The sequence below is a fragment of the Chroicocephalus ridibundus genome, chromosome 6 (assembly GCF_963924245.1).
Source record: "Chroicocephalus ridibundus chromosome 6, bChrRid1.1, whole genome shotgun sequence".
NCBI lineage: Eukaryota > Metazoa > Chordata > Aves > Charadriiformes > Laridae > Chroicocephalus > Chroicocephalus ridibundus.
Window position 1 is genome coordinate 46,890,256 of NC_086289.1, and position 21,281 is coordinate 46,911,536.

Consider the following 21,281-nt stretch of genomic DNA (forward strand, 5'->3'; position numbering starts at 1 on the left):
AACTTTTTTTTGTAGTTACATGCTACTAAATCAGAACTGGGCAATTAAGTATAGGTATAACTGTAATTCCATACACATTAACTGTGAAGCCTGCTTTTGGAGGGCCTTGAAAAAGCAAGCAGGCAAAGTGGCATCAGCAGTCGTTCACTGGTCACCTGATTCTTTCCCCAAAACAGGGACAAAATTCAGATAAGCCTGTCGTGACAGAAAAGGGTAGTAGCACTTTCTGTTTCTCAAGGTTCCACCTGACATATAAAAAATAAAATTATAATTTTAACTAGTACAGCAGTCTTTATTTCATGTGGGTTATCAGCTGCCTGTTATTTAGAATTTAGAGTCTGCACTGGTCTTCTCTTTGTAACTCAGATGATCAAGTCCATCTCTATGTATCCACTTCTTTTCTGAAAGAGTAGTAAGATGGTTAAGTGATCAGATTAGCTCCATGTTCTTAAGTGATTGGGTGGATCAGTGTGAGATTAGGAGAAGGTGGAGCCAAAACATCAAGAGAAGATTTTAAGGTTGCTTAAACCCTCTGCTTCTAAACTTATATTGTTCATACAGAGGGTTAAAACACATTTTTCTTTCAGCTTTACTAAAGGAAATAAGTGATTTTCTGTTGATTTATAGTTCAATCAAAACTCCTCATACGTTGTTAGCCAGATTTTTAGGTGGATTTTCATGTATTTGGTTATGTTCTGAATGAATATATTAATCTACTGAAGACAAGACCCAAGTAAGACAACTTTGTATTTTTCATTCTCTCTTGTCTTTAAAACAAGTGAATCAAAAGGAAAACAAGCAAGCAAACAAACAAAACAACGGGGGGCAGGGGGAAAGCTTTGTTAGAGCTCACCTTTCAATGGCCAGTATTTGACAAATTTTTCTGTTTGTAATACGTCATCTATGTACCGTTTTCTGGTGGAATTTAAAACAGAATAGATAAGCTCTGGGAAATGGTAGCACTTCCGTGTGTGTAAGCTAAGATTATTTTCTGAGCATTTGTCTTGAAATATATTGTAAAAGTCCAGCTGGAGTAGCACAAAAGCAATAATGCTTTTGCAAAACTTAGCTTTCAGTATTTGTTTTGTATGTGGAGGATGAGCTTCTCTTGCTTTGTAGCTGAGAACATGGATTGTCTTAACCAAAGGTGGTTTAAAGATCAGTACATCCCAACTTGATAAAATGAAAAATTCTTTTAAAAAAAATAAAAATAAATGTTTACCCTGTTTTGGGGTCTCCAGTCTTCCAAACTTCTTCCTGCTTGTTGTGTGCCTGGTTCTACTCATTTGCAAGTAATCGGATTAGTCAATTAAAGTACCTTTAAAATCAGGCCTATTAAGATTAGAAGGGTTCTGCTATATATAGTCCTCATAGACGCTATAAGGCGGCTTACACATGTTTTAATCCTTTAAAACCTCGCTCCTGCTCTTTAATATAATAGATAAAATGGTTTGTCTTCCTTTAAGAATAATTCAGCCATTTACGAGTTGTGAATATGTGGTAAACCTTCCACAACATTTTTGTCAGCAGTGGCTGGACCTAGTCTCTGTGTTTTGCAGGCTCTGCAGGAGGTGTTCTTAACTAAATACAAATGCAATTTTTCTGATCTGTTTTGAAATTCCATGGCCTAGTCTTTCAAGCGATTAACGTGGTACAAGCTCATTACACATTAGAGTGCATGAAAGCCACCAATAGCATGTGGAATACATTGTGGTCTCTCTCGGGTCATGTTAATATAAAATGACAAGCATTGAAGCAAAGTAATATCTCCTCAGAAATGATTTATGATGTTGTGGTCCATACATTTTAATAAGTAATCTCTTTGCTAATGTTTTTGAGTGCTTGTGCTCAACATGCTGTATTCCGCAACCTCCTCTACTAACTGAAGCTTATACTACAGTCTGTATCAAGAAAAGATGTGCAAAACATGAATTTATCAAATCCCAGTATAGATAATCAAGGGATGGTAGTAGTACGTGACTAAACTCATAAATACAACTTCAGTCAGCTGCGTGCTGTGGCCGTCCTGCCTCACAAGCATAGAATGGAAAACAAATAGGAGGTCAATACAAGATCAGTCCAGTGGTGGCTGTTCTAACTTACTGCCAGGCTCCATTTCTCAGTTTGGAGGCACCGTGAAAAGGAAAATTGAATACTTTGAAGTGGAGAAAAGAATATAAATCAGTAGTTATATAAAATTGTTAACACAAGAGTCCTGCTTTGACAGATCCAATGGGTCCTGCGAAAGGAGGGCTTTCCACAGACAGATGGGAAGAGGGAAGCAAGGGGCATTCTTTTATAATTAAAGTGAACTTTTTCAGCTCTTCATGGGTTCAGTATATGTAAGAATCTCTGCTTCTCAGTGCTGTGCTGCCATCTGTTCCCTGTGCACACACCCATGCTTCCGTGAGTTGCTTTTTCTTCTGTACTGCTTGCTGAATTTTCCATCCCTTGTTGCAGTCTTCTGTCCTTTTGCCTCATTTGCTAGAATGTGCATTCCAGACCAAATAAATTTTCATTGCAGATTCTTTTTTTTCTCTTCCACTACCCATATAGACTATTCACCATGTATCTCTGTTTATTACTGTCCTCTTGTTTCCTACCAGATAGGCAGTCCAGGAGAGTTTCACTGCTCAGACCCTTTCTCGAAGTTGTGATTTCTGTTAAAGTAAACGTTACAGTTTTCTAGGTAAAATCATTGTAGGAGCTCAGGAGCAGAGGAATCTTCCAGGATCTAATCTCGCCCCTCTCACTCCTTGCCCCCCTCCTCTCGCCCCTGTTCCTATTCCTTTTTCTTTGTTGCTGTGCAATACTTGCAGACAAGAAATAGAGCAGATTTATTCTAGTTTTGCACCATCTGCTTTATCCAGTATAATTTTGAAGTTTAAACTTGAGCCCAGATGTATCTATCCAATGTTCTTAACAACTGATTACGTGTAAACCAGAGTAGGCTTTGGGTTTTTTTTTTTTTCCTTTGGTGGTGGTGATGATGTGCTCTTGGATAAATGCCATGAATTGAAGCAGCAGATGCTTGCGCTTCTTAAAGCTCTATATTATCGTGGCAGGTGCTACTCCTTCCCTGCCCCTAAACTTATTGGAAACTTTGAGAAAATTCTAGGCAAGAAGAGATACTGTTATTCTTATGTTCTTATTTTATTGCATTTCGTGTTAGTTTTGCTGCCTGTTACCCTTCAAAGTGCTGAAGATAGTTGATATCCAGCTCTTCTTAATCATAGAGATAGAAATATAACCTCTTCTAGACAGATTAGCAGAGCTTGCACTTTGCTGTGTAACGCTGAAGTTGAACCAAGCCTAATTGGTCAACAGGGGATGGGTGCTGATCCTTTGGGTACCAAACTGATACTGTTTTACTGATGCTATCAAGAGTCCTGCTGTTGTCTAATTTTCTGTCCCCAGCATTTGTTTCAGTACCACTGTATCTACCGCCAAGCTTTCTTTTTTCAAGAACTAAAATCCCGTGTACTTTTCAGCTCCAAACCCAATGATGTTGAGATTTCTATCCATCCTATTCCTCCCAAAACCTTCTGTAAGAGGCATGTAACTCAAATTTTTAGCTTGTTTGACACCAAAGGAGCTCACCACATTCCATCTGCGCAGCTTTTCCTCAATATGGCATCTCTTAGCACCCCTTCTTTTTGAACACAGAATCTTCTCAGTCCCAGCCTGTTACTTTCCTTTTTTGCTTTATTGGTATGGCAGGAGCCGCCATGTAGAAATTATTCTCCTTCTTACTCCTACAGATGTCCCTGTCACTCATTCAGGACTTACTTCCCAGTTCTGATGAGAAAAACTAAATTACTCCAGAAAACTGCAAGACCTGGAGATGATACATAAGATAGAGTTAAGGGATAGTGAGGAATAACTGCCTCCCCTGTTAACTCTCTTACGTACTACATGCTATATAGGAGGAAATCTGATTCTTCCAGAAGATGACATGATACTTTCTTAACAGAAATTTGTAGTCTTTTCCAGTAGTTATTGCAAAGAACTGCAGATATTTTTAGTACTGAACAGGCTGTAGCACAAGAAAATGCTTGGATTATCTGGTCTTTTCCGTGCGTACTTTCCTTTCTCACAGGGGGCATAAAAAAAAATATCTCTTATGTCAGAAATCTCAGCTACCATTCTTGTAGTATGTTTGAAGTTTAAAACTTTAATCTTCCAAAATACCCAAGAAACAGGTGAGAGGCTTAAAAGATAATTTCTTAGGTATAAATGAGCAAAATGAGGTGACTTAACCAAAGCCATGCAGTGCGGTAGTAGCACAGCAGGAGTAGACTATTCTGTCTCTGCATCTGGGCCCTTCCCCTAAGGGGTACTGTGTTCTAAAAAATGTCGTTTTCTCACATTCCTGTTAGGCTACCTACCATCCTGTCATCTTAAATTCTTTTGCTATTAGTGATAGCACTGGTAGTGGTGGAAATAATGTTTTTTGTTTCTCTTGTCAAATGAGAGATCGGTCTGATTTAGTGCTGGTAAATTATTTGATCTGGACTTCACTTGTAAAAAGGTACACAGTTTTAAAAACTAATGTAGTATCTTAAAAACTACTTGCTTTTGGTTTTAAAGGATAAAAGTCTGTGTTATTTAAGAGACTGTTCATATTGTTGTAATCTGGATAGAGTTAATTATAGTTGCTAATTGCTAGAGCATCAGATTGATAGTTACCTTGATGAATGAAATGATACACCAGAAAACTGGTTCACAGAATATTCTACTGTAATTAAATATTTTTTAATTCTTCTCTGGTTAGTCTGTGTAAGCATTGGTGCTCGCTCTCTGAGTGTGTGGGGAGAAAGTGCCACAGAATGGAATATGATAAATAATTCACAGTATATAGATGACTGTTGAAGGAACCTTAGTTTAGAGTTTTCCTCAAGATTTTTGCATTTGAGTGCCCTCTTTATCAGTCTTACATTTCCTGAGTAAAGTTGATGCCTGCAGGGAATAAGGGTGCAGCTGGGAAGAGCACCACATTACCCAGTTGAGCGGCTCCTTGCTGCACACACCCGGGCTCTCCCAGTGTTGACTTGTTATAATCTGGCACCACGTGGTCTCCTGGCGAAGGTGGCGGCTGCAGGACGCTTCCTTTAACTAGAAAGGTTTTACAAGTGGATCTGTTGATCCTGAAGTCCAAACTATTCAACTGAAGGAAAAACTTACTTGTTTTGAGTTGATGTTTTATGCTGACAGCATGTAAGTACCTCACTTCAGGAAATGTTTGTCCTGAAGAAGCTATTACTATTTTACTGCCTGCCTTTGTAGCTAAAATCAAATGCATTTAGCTTAGTTTTATTAGTACACAGTGCTGCTTAAGAACACAATCTGTTTTTCCAAGATTAACATTGTACATAATTCTATAGAGGGAGTTTGAATCTCTAATGCCATTTACAAGTGGATCGAGATTCATGCCAGAATTCTGGATTTTTTTCCTTTCCTGAGCTCCCATGGGAACATTGTCTCATTCAGAAAATGTTTTTCATGTTTCCCACTGCGTAGTACTAAATTCTTTATCTAATTCAAGTCCAGTAATTTTAAAGTGTCTGTTCAATAGTATTATTTCAGACACGTTTAATTCCCGTTTCTTAACATTTACAAGGTAATATAAATAGTTCTTGATTATAAACTTGTATTTCAGATGTATGTTCTGAAGTTTTCTTTTTGTTATGGGTTAAAACTTACATGTATCAGGTTTTTTTATTACTATAAAATTATAATTGTTAGCAGAAATGCTTGTTTTCGTTAGGAAAAAAAAAAGTTACTGTGAACTACAGATCAAAACCATGAAATTATTAAGTAAATGAATGTGTGTTTCTGTTTATTTGCTTTGCCTAATCAAAATTATTTTAAATTTTATTTCAAATATTGATAATTGTAAAACCTCACATAGACTTTAATTGCAAAACATGGTGCTTAATGTTGGGGTTTAAGAGTTTTTTTTCTTGTACTTAAAAAAGCTGTAACAACTGCTTATTGTCTGAGATTTTCAACGTTTTTGTGAGTAATTTAATTGCTAAAGTTCAGAGGAAATTAATTGCCATGCCTCTCTTTCTTACAGAATACAGTCGTTTTGAAGCTAAAATACATGATTTACGGGAACAGATGATGAACAGTAGCATTAGCTCAGGATCAGGATCTTTGCGAACCAGCCAGAAGAGATCCCTATATGTCAGGTAATCAGCTTTTTCACGATATTGCTAGTGTGTTTTTCTGATTTTCTGTAGCCATAGTATTTTTGTATTTGCATTTTTATACAATCATTTACTCACTGTTGAACTTAATAAATGGATATTTGTATGAAAAATATATTAAAAATAAAGCTTAATTTAGATCAATTAATATAATATATCTGAAAAAGAAGTACTAGCCCTGAGAACCCTGTATGAACTTTGAAGAGGGGTGCTATTACTTGCTTTTTGTCCTGCCTCTCAAAGGGATGATAATCCATCAGCAAAAACATATTTATTCTTTAAGTCAGTGTGTGTGAAGTCTTAACGTGGTTAATTCAGTTCCTGTTTTTGTGACAGTAGTCTTCATATTCTGCCTTATTCAGTTCTTGAGTTCAAATTGTAGTCTCCCTTTAGTCTCCCTCACTTAAGATGGAAATCCGTCAAAGCTTATTTCCTTCACCTTACTTTAGTTGTATTCTCAGGTTGTATTAAGAAATCTTATTTCTATATCCAACAGCATTTTGTTATAGAATGTTTTCCATGGTAACCAAGAGAGCAAATGCATCAAAGTAAATGAACTGAAACTTCTTCATTAATTTATTCACATAGAAGTAAACATAAAGGAGGTAGAAAGAAGTGGAAATATAAAAGAGCGTGAAGCAGTTAAGAAAATAGGTGGTTTCCCTGGGAAATTGTGGCAATTTGCAGCTCATTAATATGCCAACTAATTCCTACATCAGTTAACTTATACTGATAAAGCATAACGTTTCAAGAATGGAATGTGGGTAAAAGGATTGCATTTTTTAAAATAAATTGATTTTTGAGTTCCCTGAACCATCTCATCTCCGGATTGAATAAGGGCCAGCAGTAGCCTCTTGTTAGGGACCAGAACATTTTAGTAGAGCAGGTAAGAAAGACTTCAGTCGTGCTGGTGCTTGGGTTAAACTTGGTTTAAAATGTTGTAAGACCTCGCTGGTTTACCTGCTAAAATCCTAGGCTCGGAGGCTATTGACTTTTCCCATCTGAAGCCGATACTGTTTTGTTTATGGTGCTGTATGTATTGAGCTATGGGACAGGAAGCAAGTCTTACACAAGGCAGTTACCTGAGTAATTGCATCTGGGCTCAGAAAAGTCTCAGTCCTTTGCAACCTATTTCTGAAGGCTTTGAAACAAGTGTAGCAAATTACTCATTGAGGGCTTCTGTTCAGATTGTCTAACATGTAGCCCTTACATTTTGACCTATTATTTTAGTAAATTTATCTGGATCGTGTTTTTGCAGTACTCATCTTGTTCTTTTCTTTTGTACTTTGTCTGCCTTAAATATTTTTGGGAGTCAAAATTTAAATCTCTACGGATAAATGCCTTAAACACTAAGGATAAGTGCTTTATATCACAGTTACCCGTGTCTTAGAATTTCCACAGGTGGGTGTACATATGGATATTGTGGTGAGATCATCTTCCTTTCCATAAACCCAAGATTTATTGCTTTAGCCCTCATTGTATAACTAAGCCTAAACAATTCTAAATGCTTTCATTTTTCTTGGTTAGCTATAGCCTGATTAGGTTCTAAACAACTTATGCTCATGTTCACGTGTTTGTCTGGTATTTTGAACCACTGACAAGCATTTTGTGGTTATGTAGCTTTTATTCCATCGATGGAAGTTGTTATCTGTAAATGATTGAGGTTAAGCTTTTGACCCTGCCAGCTGCAGAAAATGCAGCCTTCTCCGGGTTGTTGGCAGAAACCTCAGGGAGACTGGCGATTCCCTTTCCAAGGAAGGTTTTTGAGACTCGGTCATCAGCTTTGTTACAAGTCAGAACAAAAATGCAAAAAATTCCTCAGGAAAAGTACTTTTCCACCCACATCTCTTACCAGAGGGTGCCGCTGGGGCTTTTGAGATCTACTCTTGTCGTCGCATCAAAAGATGCCAAAGACTGGTAGGCAGCTTGTTATACACAGGATGGGTTCACATCTGTTCTGTCTGGTTTCTGATGTAATTTTGACCTCCCTGAAATAAGTTTTATGAATCTGTTCACATATTGCTAGATACTGACAGAACATGTTAGTTTTCCAGCTCATTCCTTATTCTAAGTTTCTCTGGTATGATCATTCTGTGCTTTTAATTGTATCAATTCAAAGCCAAAATTAGTAACTGACGCTATCTTCTTTCTCTAATATTTGTTTTTGGATATGCCTCGAGGGATTCCAGTAATGCTGAATCGGATGGTAAATCCAACAGTAAAATGTTTATAGGTATTCGACCGCAATTGTGGAAAACTTATCAAATAAAAATACTCTAAAAGGAATGATCTCTGGTGATTTCTCAAAATCATGTTAACAAAATAGCAAATAAAATCAGATAGGTCATTGTGTCCCTGTAACTGAAACTAGGTATCTTTATGACTAGTCTGCCTGTAAACTGCGTTTTGGGCGTGTGCTGTAATACTAAGGAAAAGACAGTTGTGTTTGCTTGAAAATACAATTTGAAGTACAACGGCAGATTTTTCTTCTTAATTGTATGTATATCAGTATATGATGAATAGCAATATAACAAACAGTCCTTGGAGGACAATACAAATATAGCAATTCAGCAGCAGCTAACTCATTATTTGCACATCTAATTCTCTCTCTTTCTTCCCCCCTGACTAATTAAGATGTGCTGATTTAATGGTCTTATTTTTGCTTTGTATTTCTTTTGATCTTTATTATAAGAGGAGGGAGATTATCTCATACAATGTTTATATTTTTGCATCTGAACTATATCTATATGCTCTCCTCCTTCATCTGCAGCTTCAAAAACCATGTGAAAAAGTGAGTTACTTTCATGGTATGAAGTTTCTGTGATAACACGTTGAAAGGGGATAAATTTGTTCCATGTTTTATCTCATCTTGAATGCCAAATCTGAGTCTGTGCAATGTGTGCAGAATTCAAAATTGAAAATTACTCTTACCTTTGTGCGTTTTTCTGACCAGCATGATACGTCACGAATTCAAACATTGGTGCTGATTTCTCCTTGAATCAGAGCAGAAAATGATCACATTGCCAAGTGGAAGAAACTTTGCAGTTTTGAAATCATTAGGAAATTTTAAGTAAATCCATTGAAAAATAAGATTTGGCATTAGAACCAGGCCTGAAAAGTGTACTTGCCTGCAGGAGGAGCTGAATTGGGCATCCCTATGTTATTCTGGTAGTTAAACATCTAGTTTCAAACAGCTTCCCCAAATACTCAGGGAGAAAAAAAAGAGAACCTCCTTTATGAGCTGACCTTCATTCATTCTGAAGTGGTGAGATTAATTCATGTTTCATGAAATTAGACATAGAGATGCTTTTGCTGCAGGAATTCCTGATTGCTTTCTTCAACAAGAATTCCCTAAAAGAATTAAAAATTGATAACAGCCTATGATATTGAAAGTAATGAGTGTGGCCAGGCAAAAAGACATTCTGGAAAATTTGGCTCTCAAAACAGACATTAAATTTTTGTCTTTGAGGCACAAACACTCATGAAACATGCAAGTTAACTTCAGTTTCTGTAGACTTCTAAATGAAGTAACCAAGCTTTTCTAGTGCTGTTCAGTTGCTGAGTAACACAAGGCGAAATAAAAGGGAGGACTCGGTGCTTTCTCTGTAAAATAACTTTTAGGACTTCTCATTTAAATAGAATAAATATCATGGGACTGCGTTCAAAGCAGTAGTTGATCAGGAATACCAAATTTATTTTCAGTAGGTTTGTGCTTCTAACTTACAATAAATAAATGTATACATGCTGTTAATCTGTAGTAAAAGTCTCCATACAAGGAGTTAATAAAAGAGATTTTTTTTTTTTTAATACATATACCAGTCTGGAGATAAACATTATCTTTACAGTGAAATGAGTTCTAGTTTGATGACTTACCAGGCACCCAGGAAAAGCCACGTTAGTCAGTTGGAATCGAAAGAGATTTTTGTTAATTTTGCTTGCTTTTAGGCTCATTTATTTGATAGTTATCAGTTCCTGGTGTTCCTATAAATTTTAGCTGCATAGTTTTGTCACTATTGTGTGACACTGTAATTCATCTTATCTATCTTTATCAGCTTTGACTTTTTTCCCCAATAAAATTATTTTTCCTGAAGTGACCTCACCAGAGGAAAAGTATTTGATGAAACTGCCTTTCATTGTGCAAAAGCTAGTCAGCGTTACCACTTATGATTCTACGATTTATCTGGTTTGAAGAGCACATGTTGATAATATGCTTTTATACATTTGTGCTGCCATTTCACTCGTGTATTTTATTTTTTTTCTTATGCAGTCAACACACATTTTAATGCTGTTAGGCCCGGCTCACTGCTCATGTAATTTTGTATTCAAACTAAAACTTCGAAGTTAAAAGTAATGTTGTAGAAATTGTTACTTGAATGCTAACAAGAATTTTCAGGAAATAAATTTCACGATGCATTTAATTAATTCAGTGAAAATGTTCATAACTTGAATCTGCATTAAAAGTACGTAGTGGATTATGTGCAGTTTATTTTGAGATACGGAACAGTATTTGTCCAGAGTGCTTCTTGAACAAGCGTGCAGAATAAATCTGGAGGAATAACTACTAGGTGTGTAATTTTCTCAACTGCAGTATTTAGGCTATTTCAAAGAAAATAAGGGTTCTGATTTTTTAAAAAGAATCAGGATATCTCAACTGTTTTATGGAATTAAATGGAAAGATCTTACAGTGGAGGCTGCACCACTGAAGGAAGGTCATATTTCAACCTCCATGCTCTTTCAAAACTGAAAGCTTAAATTTTATTATATATTTAACAAATTAACAGTATTGCATATCTGAATATAGGTCTTAGTATCATGAGAGTGAATATTTCTAAGCCATTTCAAAATGTCTGCCTTGTTCTAGACATTTTAGAAAATGTTTATTAAAACCTTTACCCCTTTATGAAAAGGTTTTGATACCTTTTATGGCCCCAGAAAGGCATAGTGTCTCAACCAACTCTGATTTTGCAGTAGACCTTATGCTAAAGATGAATTAATCTCACAGAAGATGTTGAATTTTTTCCCTGTAAGCAATTTGTCATCGGTTATGAACAAGTACAATTCACACCCAAACAAATATAGTCAGTGCTTTAGAAAGGCAAAATTCACAAAGCTACAGTATGTTTTGGAGCACACAGTTATGACTTATAGGTACTTATATGGGTTAAAAAAATTCGGAGACATTAAAAATCTATCAGAAACAGGTACATAAGACCAGTGTTTCGGATGAAGAAATGAACTGAATTTGGACAAGGAAAAGGACACCATTTTAAATCATCACATTGTGATCTGTTGATGCTTTGTGATGCTCTCGGTATCAAGTCTTTAAATTGAGATAGGGTGTCATTTAAGAAGTGTATCACTGACAAACCTATGAGCTTGCAGATGAAATAAAGTTGAGGATTTTTTGGCATGTGTCATACAGGCACTTCTCACTTTACATAGGCGAGGTTCATACATCTTTTTTCAAATGTAAAATGAGAGTCCTTTTTAAGGCATAATCTTAGGAGTATCTTTTACAGTTTGGTAAGAGGCTCCTGTCATCGTTCATTTCCACATCTCCACTAAACCCTCGATTCTGCTGGGAGAAACATACTGCAAGTCTCTTCAGTTCCTCAGGGAACCGATCCAGATACAAACTGATCCAACAGGGAGAAAATAAATTAATTTTATCCCTGATCAGCTCTGCAGTATGGTGCACCGTGTGCCTTTCCAGACAATTGTGCTTTCATAAGTAAGAAGGGGGAAGGAGTCAGTACAAAGCAGGCATGAATGTGGGGTATGGGTAATAGTGGACTCTAGCAAACCAACCTTGCTGGCAAAGGGAAAGTTAATAAAATTGTACCCACGCAGATGGTGTTCTGCTATTGCTAGTACCTATTATTTGAAAACAGGCCTACCTTAGAAAAAAGGATGAAGTTCTCTTGAAACGTTTGGGAATTTTCCAAAAGAATGCACATGAGGGCCTTTGTGTTCTGGTCCTGCAGTAGCAAAGTTGTGTTCAGGTCGTATTTCTAAGCTGTTTTTTTTTTTCCCCTGCAGCCCTATAGCAGGATATTGACTTTTATTTCAAAGAAAAACAGTATTTTTTATTTACTAAAATAATTCCAATTTATAACTTGATATAAAATAATGTACCTTACAGAACTTCTGACAGCACTGTATGCTTCAAATATTTGCTTACCTTTTTTTATCCTAGGCTGACATGTAACTTGCCCTGTGCAAAGGACTTACTGTATTGCAGGAAGCATCTTCTGTGGACTTTTAGAAAGAGTTTCACTTTTACAGAGTTTTGCTCTGCATGAAGTTTGTTCTCGTTCATTAAAAGTGTGTGTGGATACTATACTACGTATTCTCTGTATGTGTATGAGAGAGAGGATGTGCGTTCAGCATTCTAGTTTTAAACAACTGTCAGAATGATGCAATCATTTATGAACAACACAGGCAGCTTGCTTCATATTTTGTGCTATTCATACTCTACTTTTCTACGTTCAATTTTTTCTTTTCAATGTAGAGCTCTTTTTGACTATGACAAGACTAAAGATAGCGGCCTTCCAAGTCAAGGACTGAACTTCAAATTTGGCGATATTCTCCATGTCATTAATGCTTCCGATGATGAATGGTGGCAAGCACGGCAGGTAACTCCAGATGGAGAAAGTGATGAAGTTGGAGTTATCCCAAGCAAACGCAGGTATGACGTATTTTATGGACTTGAGATGTCTGCTATTAAAACGTCTGATATGACTAATATGTATGTTGTGTAAGCTTTACTCTGTTGTTAATTCTGTACCACATCATGCACTTGTGTTTTGGTTTTTTAAAAAAAAAAATAACCTGGAGTGGGATTCTAACTAACTCTGAGAAGTTTGTTAAATTCCTATTTAGTCTTTTGAGTTGTGTGCTGAAGTCCGTATCTCTGTTCTCACTGTAAGCAAGTTATGGGTTTAATAATATTACAGGTAGGTTTAAAAACATTTCACCATTTATGTATGAAACCACACAAAGTAAATTTTATCCGAATCATGACACTATCATGAATTCTTTCTACCCAAACCCTTTGGTGGCCAGAGTAAATCGAGACAAGGTGTTTGCTGGTATACCAGAGACACAGATAAGAGATGAGGTGGTCTGAGTCTTCATATCCGCTGTTGCTTCATAATTGAGACTGTTCACTTATTCTGTCATGTTTTCTCTTTGCGCCCTCTGAATTTATTGAATCTCTATAATCGCAAAATACTCTGATACCCTCACAGCTCATCACTTGAGAAATAATGCCCTACTTTTCCCATAAAGTCTGCCATTAGCAGGCTTCCATTTTCTGAATGTGTCATCAGCAATAAAAATCTGTGCTACAAATGGTACATCTATACGCTTATGTTGTAACAAGTAGTAACTTGAAGTTCTGCAGTTTTGCTGATTTACCGTTTTTGTGTATGTTTTTGTGGTAGAGTTGAGAAAAAAGAACGAGCCCGTTTAAAGACAGTGAAATTCAATTCCAAAGCAAGAGGAGATAAAGGGGTGAGTTAATGAAGTGCTGGTTACACCTGGCATTGTGAATGGTAACATTTTTTCAGTGGTTTATGTATGCAGGCCCAGTTTCAATTTTTAGTGAAACGATTAAATCCTGTCAGCTAGAAAGAAAATAATTCTGAACACCAAAGCAAACTTCAGCTGCCAAAACACTGCAAGATGTTTGAAGAATTAGCTTAGATATATATATAATCATTAATAATGTAATAGGAGTTGAAGGCACTAACCAAGTATTGAATAGTGCCATTTATAACAGCATTGCAAGTGCTGTTTATAAAGCAGTTTAGTCCTTTAGTATGGATTGTATTCCTAGAGCCTTGTTTTGGGAATTGGCTTTCTACAAATTGTCAGAAAAAGTGAAATGTTTTTCTCTTTAAGGCTTTTTAAATTCATCTAGCAAACAAGGAAATAAAGTTCAACAGGGTCCCTGTGATGAAAGGGGGTTTTATGATGTGCACGGTTACACAGACAGCATAAAGTAACTTCTTTGTTACAATTATGGATGTAGAAGCTTTAGAGAATTTCATGCAAGGCCATAGGCCACCAAAAGCTCAAGGCTAGCGCCATTACTGACCAGAATCAGTCTCCAAAGCACAGCTGTTTTTTCTCTCCACCACTCTCTATTGGCGCAAATACTGATCTGGCTGTGCTCAAATCATATATACAATAACCAATGCAAATGAAAAATAACCCAATCCAAAAGAAATCCTGGTTTCAATTTTAGTCAATCGCTTGGTGCAGTTCACTGCATGATGTGCAATCCCTGTCCCAGTACACATGATGGGAATGAGTGGTGAGAAAGCAGGGTAGCTACTTAAGTAGTAATAGGAATGTTTGTAGCTGAAATTATAGCAATTTTATAATGGTAAAGCAGCCAATTCTTTTTTTTCCTTTTTTTTTTTGAGGGTGAGGCTTTTTTGCAATGTTTTGGTCATTTTGGAATTTGAGAAACAATTTCACAACCTTATAATTTTTACTGGTAGTATATAACTAGTAATTTCAAGACTTACGCATACGCATTTTAGATCTAAGAGCCTTCTAAAGTAATAATATATTGTCATCTTTTAAAATCTGAAATGTGCTTTAAGCTCCTGATCAAGCTATTTCTTAAATAGTGATTATTTTTTTAATAGCACTAATGTTGTAACATTAGTCAGTCATTATTATAGATACCAAAGATTCATTTTAGTTATTTATATTCAGTTACAATTTTCTCACAACTTCTAAAATCACATATATAAAGGATTAAAGCTTCAATATTTTATCGTGATAGTGTAGGACTTTATACTTCAAAGACTGTTACATCCGTGGGTACATCCCTCTGCTACATGGCAAAGATTTCAGTTTAGTTTATTAATGAAGAAAATGTCGTGGTTTTTCATGGAAGTATTTGTTTAAAAGAAAATCAATATCTCCAGTTACTTTCTGATGAACAATTATGGTACCGCCTTGAGGATTCACTGAGTTATTTACAGTTTTTTTCTGTTTTGGTACATTCATATTTTTGGTATTGGAATAAGTATTATCAACTGCTGTGGTGATTTTTAACCTGATCATTTTTGTAACTTGAGTTCACTTTTTAGAAGTCACATAAAGAAAATGGCTTCAGTGCTTCAGATTTGAAAAATTACTTAAAGTAATGTTACCATGTTCTTTGACAGATAATTGCATGGGTTAATAATTTGTCTACCAATAAACTGCAAACAGTTAATTAACCATGTATTTGAATAGCATTTTGACAATAGTGGAGTTAGTGCACAGTTGTTGTGTACTAGCATAGCACCAAAGATATGCATGGAATACTGAGTGGAAAAGCAACTACGCTTGCCATTGATATACAGCTGCAGTTCTTTTTCTTTAGTAACATTTCATTTTGCAAACACGCTTACACTGATCACAATCTTTTGCTTCAGCTGTAAATGTTTTAACATTACAATTTCTCCTTAAAGTAATCTTCCTGTATTTGTCATAGTCATATTTTTCCCAGTAAGCTGCCTGCACCATACAGGTCCTAATGGACTGTGTGCTTTCCTGTGTCTGTATTTGATAATACTCCATGGACAGGATGAAATATCAACTTTGTACAATTCTTCAAAATTTCCACATTAAAACCTTAAAGAATAACCCTAGTGATGGCAAACATTAAAATCCATGTTCCTTTCTTTTTAAAGAAAGCTAAAAATTCTGGAGCAGAAATGGTTGATTTTTTTCTTGTTTGTTCATTTCGTATACACATTTATCTCACTTTATGTGCTGCTTCTGTTTTAATATATTCTTGCTTATGATGCCTGTTTGTGATTTGCAGTGGGCTTATAAAAAATTTAATACAATTACTATGCATTTTCAACTAATAAGCAATCCTTTCTAGCTTTTTATAATCATGGTATCTTTTAAAAATAATCTTTTGGCTAATCTTTTATGCAAAATCAGTATAATATTACTTTTATTTTCCCTTTTTTTTTTTTGGCAATGGAACTGACTCTGACCATTATACATGCAGTATATAAATTTTAATATTAGTTCAGTAAGATTTACTGTACAGAAAGTTAAAATAATTATTGTTATGAAATATTTTCAAAACTAAAATGAAGAGCATGATTATGTTTTATGAAGTACAATAAATCATCCATTCCTTTTTATTTTAACTATACAAATTGCAGAGTATCACTACCTCAGTTAAACCTCACCATTTTAGCTTTGTTACGTTCATTTCCCATACTCTTTTGCCCAAGCTGAGGGACTTGTCTGAATGAAACAATTATATAGATGTGAGACTTCACTTTTTGAAATTCTTGTTACAGTATTTTTCAGTATACTCAGCAAAGATCTGCTCCTGGGCATATTCCTTTGTTGCCTGTATTCTGTAGATTGCATTAATCTTTATGGTTATGAGGAATCAATTGCAATGACTTGTTAACTGCAGATAAAGAAGGTCAGAAAGACCATAACCTAAAAACTTGCCCATGTCAACTATGGTTCCAGCAAGCATATGATTGGCTCAAACCCAGTTCTTTTGTCCATATGTCAGGTTGATAATTTACCAGTTCTTTCAGTGGAATGACAGTTTTAGTGGAGCACAGATTATTATGGATTTCCCCCTTAACACAGTATTGCTATTTCCAGAGCTCAGTGTGGCCAGTTGTGCTCCCGTGGTATCATGTGCCTCTTTAACACCCGGTAATTTTAAGCATACTTTTTTTAAACAATGGTAGTGAAAATATCACCGGATGTTTCAGTATATGATATTGCCAAGTAAGTCTGTATTAAAACAGATGGCCAGAAGGGTTGTTAACAGTCTAGCAGGATGCAGCTTGTGTGTTGCACTATAGGCATTCCCTTAGGAAGGCCAAGTGCGAGTTTTGTATTTGCACCAAAGAAGGTGGCCCATAGTCTGAAAAAAACTTTGTCCTACTTGTCACCCCCAGTTGTTAATATATTTCATTCCATACTTAATGCTGGTAGAAAAGACAATATATCTTTTTGCAATTGTATTGCATATAACAGAGGAAGATGAGCTCACGCTGACTGAAGACAACTACTTGAAATTCTAACATGCTCCAAATTTTAGAAATATCTGTTAGTAGAGTCTTTAATGTATGAATTGAAAGTATTTTAATTTTTTTTAAAGTAGCTTTTAAAAAATGGTTCTGGGAAAGTTTTATAACTTCTTGCCACACATGGGCTCTGCTTGGCATAGAAATTAACAGTCCCCCTGCAACACAGGGCCTCAGACCCAAGTTGGGCGTTTTCTTTCTTTTGCCATCCTTCCCGTAATTAATAGAGTTTCTGCAAACCAAATGACAAAAACATGGCAAACTTCATGTCTTGGCACAACTGGTAAGACGATTCACTTATGCCTAAAGATGAAAAGAAATTTCAGCTGGCTTCAAGTTAGCTGCATTAGTTCTCGGCATATTTGCAATAAAAAATGTTATTGATTTATTTAGACATTGAGTTTCTTTATTGACTTAGAACAGTAAATTAAAGGTGCTGTAGTCACATAACGTCTTCAGCAGAAGACATGGCAGATATTACTAAATTGTGTGTTAAATTATGCCTGTAGACATACCTATATATGAATGAAAATACATTGGTGGTCTCCATCACTTAGACAAGGAGCACAATAGTAGTTTGTATTCAAATGTGTGGATATGGATATGTCTATATAGATAATTAGAAATTTTCATAGCAACTGAGATGCAGAAATTCTTCAGCAACACAAACAGTTAATGTCAGAAGTTGCTGAACGTGATCCTTGGACATACAGACTTTTTTCATGTGGTAATTCCCTATAAATGCAGCCTTGAAAAAATAATTGCCACAGTAAACAAATTAAATGAATTTGTATCTTTTTAAAGTTAATCTTGGTATTGGGATGCAGACTTACGTAGAGCAAAGTCAACTCTGTCAGTGAACTGGCAATGAATTGCAATTGTGAAAGATTGAAACAAATAGTTTGATTTGGGTTTTTTTTATTGTTTGGATATTTTAGCTAGACACATTCCTTTTTTTCCTTTTTTCCTATTTCATTCTTACTTAGCTTTATCATAAAAGCATTCAGTACAATGCCTGCTTTTAACTTCCATTTTTCTTTACCGTATGATATGTTATTTAGCAGTTGTCACCAAAGTATTTACAGTTTTGCCTTTGCAGATGGGTAACACTGGCAAATACTTCTGGGGTGCTGTTATGACGTCAGCTCTTTGAAAAAGCATGTGTAAAGCCTCAGTGTATTTTTAAAATACTGTAACCCCTCTATTAGATCCTGTCAGTGATTTAATTGACTTTGAGTTCATTACCATTTGGCCATATTATAGCAGCCTAGTTTTTTCACATCTTTCTACACTCCCAGCAAGCCTGAGTTTGTGAAATACAGGTCAGGCCATGGAGGATGAACCAGCCTGTCAGTTCCCTCAGTAGTAAGCATGTGAAATACAGAGGGTGTGAGCAAAGCCATGATCCTGATCTCTGTTTTTAATGAGCAGAGAAGATAATGTTAAACTGGAATATGCACTGCATAATGTGGTTATAGGAGTCAGCTTCCACAAAGCTGCTGGTCTGGGCCTTTGTTCACACAGACATTAGACATCCTTTGTTTTGCCCCTCCTTCTCTTCTTCAGCAGTCATTCAATGACAAGCGTAAAAAGAACCTCTTTTCCCGAAAATTTCCCTTCTACAAGAACAAGGACCAGAGTGAGCAGGAAACCAGTGATATTGACCGTAAGTATGTGGCATTCGATGGAGAGTGAAGCACAAGTAGAAGGGCCTGCTAGATTGCAGTAGGGTGTTACCATGGAGACAGTTTCATGAGCTGCAACAGGCTAATGAGCTTGAGGTGCCAATGACAAACCAATCTACAAAATTGATAAAACCGTTTGTTTGCTGTTAAACTGAAATTTAACTCAAGAGTATCCCAGTTTGGAATAAACTGGATAATACTGTTGAGTAACAGTCTATGTGTACCTGGAGGAGGTAACAGCCTCCAGCACTGTCAGTGATGGTTCCTCGGTTCTGACTGAGCAACAAAGAAAGTATAACGGAGCTTACCAGATTCTCGAATCAGTCCCTTTAACTAGTTACTTCAAAGTCATTCCATTCTAATTTGGTTTTCTAATGAAGAGAGCTTACTTTGATTTGCATCGTTGTTGCCAGCACTAAAAAAAAGTGTTGCCTAAGTCTGCTAATTCAGACCAGGTCCACTACAAACTGCATTCTCTGCCATTTGCATCTCTGAATACACCTCACGTGCCAGTCAGGTCAAATCCTATAGCGTTGCCTTCCCCTGTGATGTTCTGGGAAACTGTCTCCTGTCGTAGCGCCAATTTTATATATTACTGACAATTATTTTCTTTGTGATTGTCTTTTTATTGCTTGCCCTCTGGGGACTACTGCAGGAGGTCCCTGACGACATGGGATCAAAAGGCCTGAGTAAGTGATCAAAATACTCCCAAGTTATTTTAACCTCCATCTGAAAAATTACTACTTTTTTTTTTTTAACAGATCTCTTTGAGACTGGTGCTCTACTGGCATAAGGAGGTTGACTCTAGAAATGTTTCATAAGGTTTTTTTAGTTTGTAACATTCTGGGGGTTTTTGCTTTCAGGAACGTATTACTTCCAGTTCATGTGGCTATCACATTAGATTTTTTTGTTGTTGTTCAGAAGCTTACCAGTGCTTTCTTGTTTGTCCTTAATAGTACTGTGTTTTTAAATTTGTTGATTTTTTTTTTTAATGTCACTTGTATCTTGTCTTTGTGTTTTTCTTTGTTTAAAAATAACCTATGGCTTTTTACAGTAATAGTACAACCATTGCCGTAACACTTTATCTAGTTACAGTTTTCAATCCTCTCTCTAGGTGACTGATGTTTACAGCTTCTTAAAACAAACAAACAACTTTGCTTAACAAATGCCATGAGAGTTTTTGTCTGACTTATTTGAACGCTTATAATGCTTCTAGAGCGGGTAGAGGGGTAGCTAATAGGGGAGACACATAAGCATCTGTTGTATTTCCTGCAGAAATGTTAGCTACTAGAATACAGCAAGATTCAAAAGTTGTGGAGTACTCTAACATCTGGTTTTGTACACAGACTACACCACCACTGTACTAAAACGACACAAAAAAGACCTTGCTTTCATCAGATATTAAACGGATACATTGTTATGCATTTATAGTATGCAATATAGTTATGCAATATAGTAAAATTAGTCGCTAAAGATAAGTGACTAAAGGTGACTAAATGTTAGATAATGTTTCTTCCCAGGGCGTAACTGTTATGCACAGTGTGCCTGAAATTACACGTAAGAAGCAGTATACTTCTATAAGTGACCTAAATAATGAAGTAAAAATTCTAGTAGCTATAACATTAATTTTCCGTTTCTGAAATGGCTAGTGTCAAGGAGATTCTTGGTCTAGAGCAGAAGACCTTAGCAACCTTTATGGCCTTGTGGTTTAAAGCAGAAGATGACAAGCAGCCTTTATGGCTTTATGATCATACCTAGTTTAAACCATGTAATGTGGTCCAGCAACGTCACTAGGTGATTCTGTTATAAAAAACACAAATGACTTCTAGCCAGTTTTTCAGCACAATCAGACTTTTTGAACCTGCCTTACCACGCTTAATGCAAGCTGTGTTACTCGACTCTGCCAGACTGCTGTTCTTGTTAACATTTCAGGATTTACATCTTCACCCATGGTGCCTGTTATCAGACTATCACAACACTCGTATTCTCGATTGACAGTGTCTCCCTTTCATGTTCTACCACGAGGCTTTTAAACATCACTATTTGCCTCTTCCGTGCCAATGTGGACATTCTTTTTACAAGACAAGAAAATGAAAGGGAGGTAGATCCAAATTGCTGGTACTCGCAAACACTTGGAAATATTTGTCTGTTTTTCCTGCATAGAAATGAAATGAGGGAGTTCAGTCCAGCCAGAGATTTGTGGTTTAAAGATACTAGTTCACTTTATCCAAAAACATTTTTAAAAGGCTAATTAGTTTATGTATGACAACTAACTTTTTTTAATGTTTCTTGATCACTAGAAG

At 36.1% G+C, this 21,281-nt stretch overlaps 1 protein-coding gene across 18 annotated transcripts in view; it reads left to right on the forward strand.

Moving 5' to 3' along the window:
* The window catches only part of DLG1 (discs large MAGUK scaffold protein 1), a 163,111-nt gene that overhangs the window by 127,638 nt on the left and 14,192 nt on the right, over positions 1 to 21,281 (forward strand). For 10 of the 18 annotated variants that reach the window (XM_063338641.1, XM_063338643.1, XM_063338646.1 and 7 more), the window contains 4 exons: positions 6,080 to 6,194; positions 12,724 to 12,900; positions 13,658 to 13,727; positions 19,634 to 19,667. In XM_063338641.1, coding sequence (XP_063194711.1) covers positions 6,080 to 6,194; positions 12,724 to 12,900; positions 13,658 to 13,727; positions 19,634 to 19,667 — 396 coding nt within the window. Of the gene's footprint in view, positions 1 to 6,079; positions 6,195 to 12,723; positions 12,901 to 13,657; positions 13,728 to 18,859; positions 18,960 to 19,633; positions 19,668 to 21,281 lie in introns of all 18 variants that reach the window. The other 8 variants (XM_063338639.1, XM_063338644.1, XM_063338651.1 and 5 more) reach the window with 2 other exon arrangements.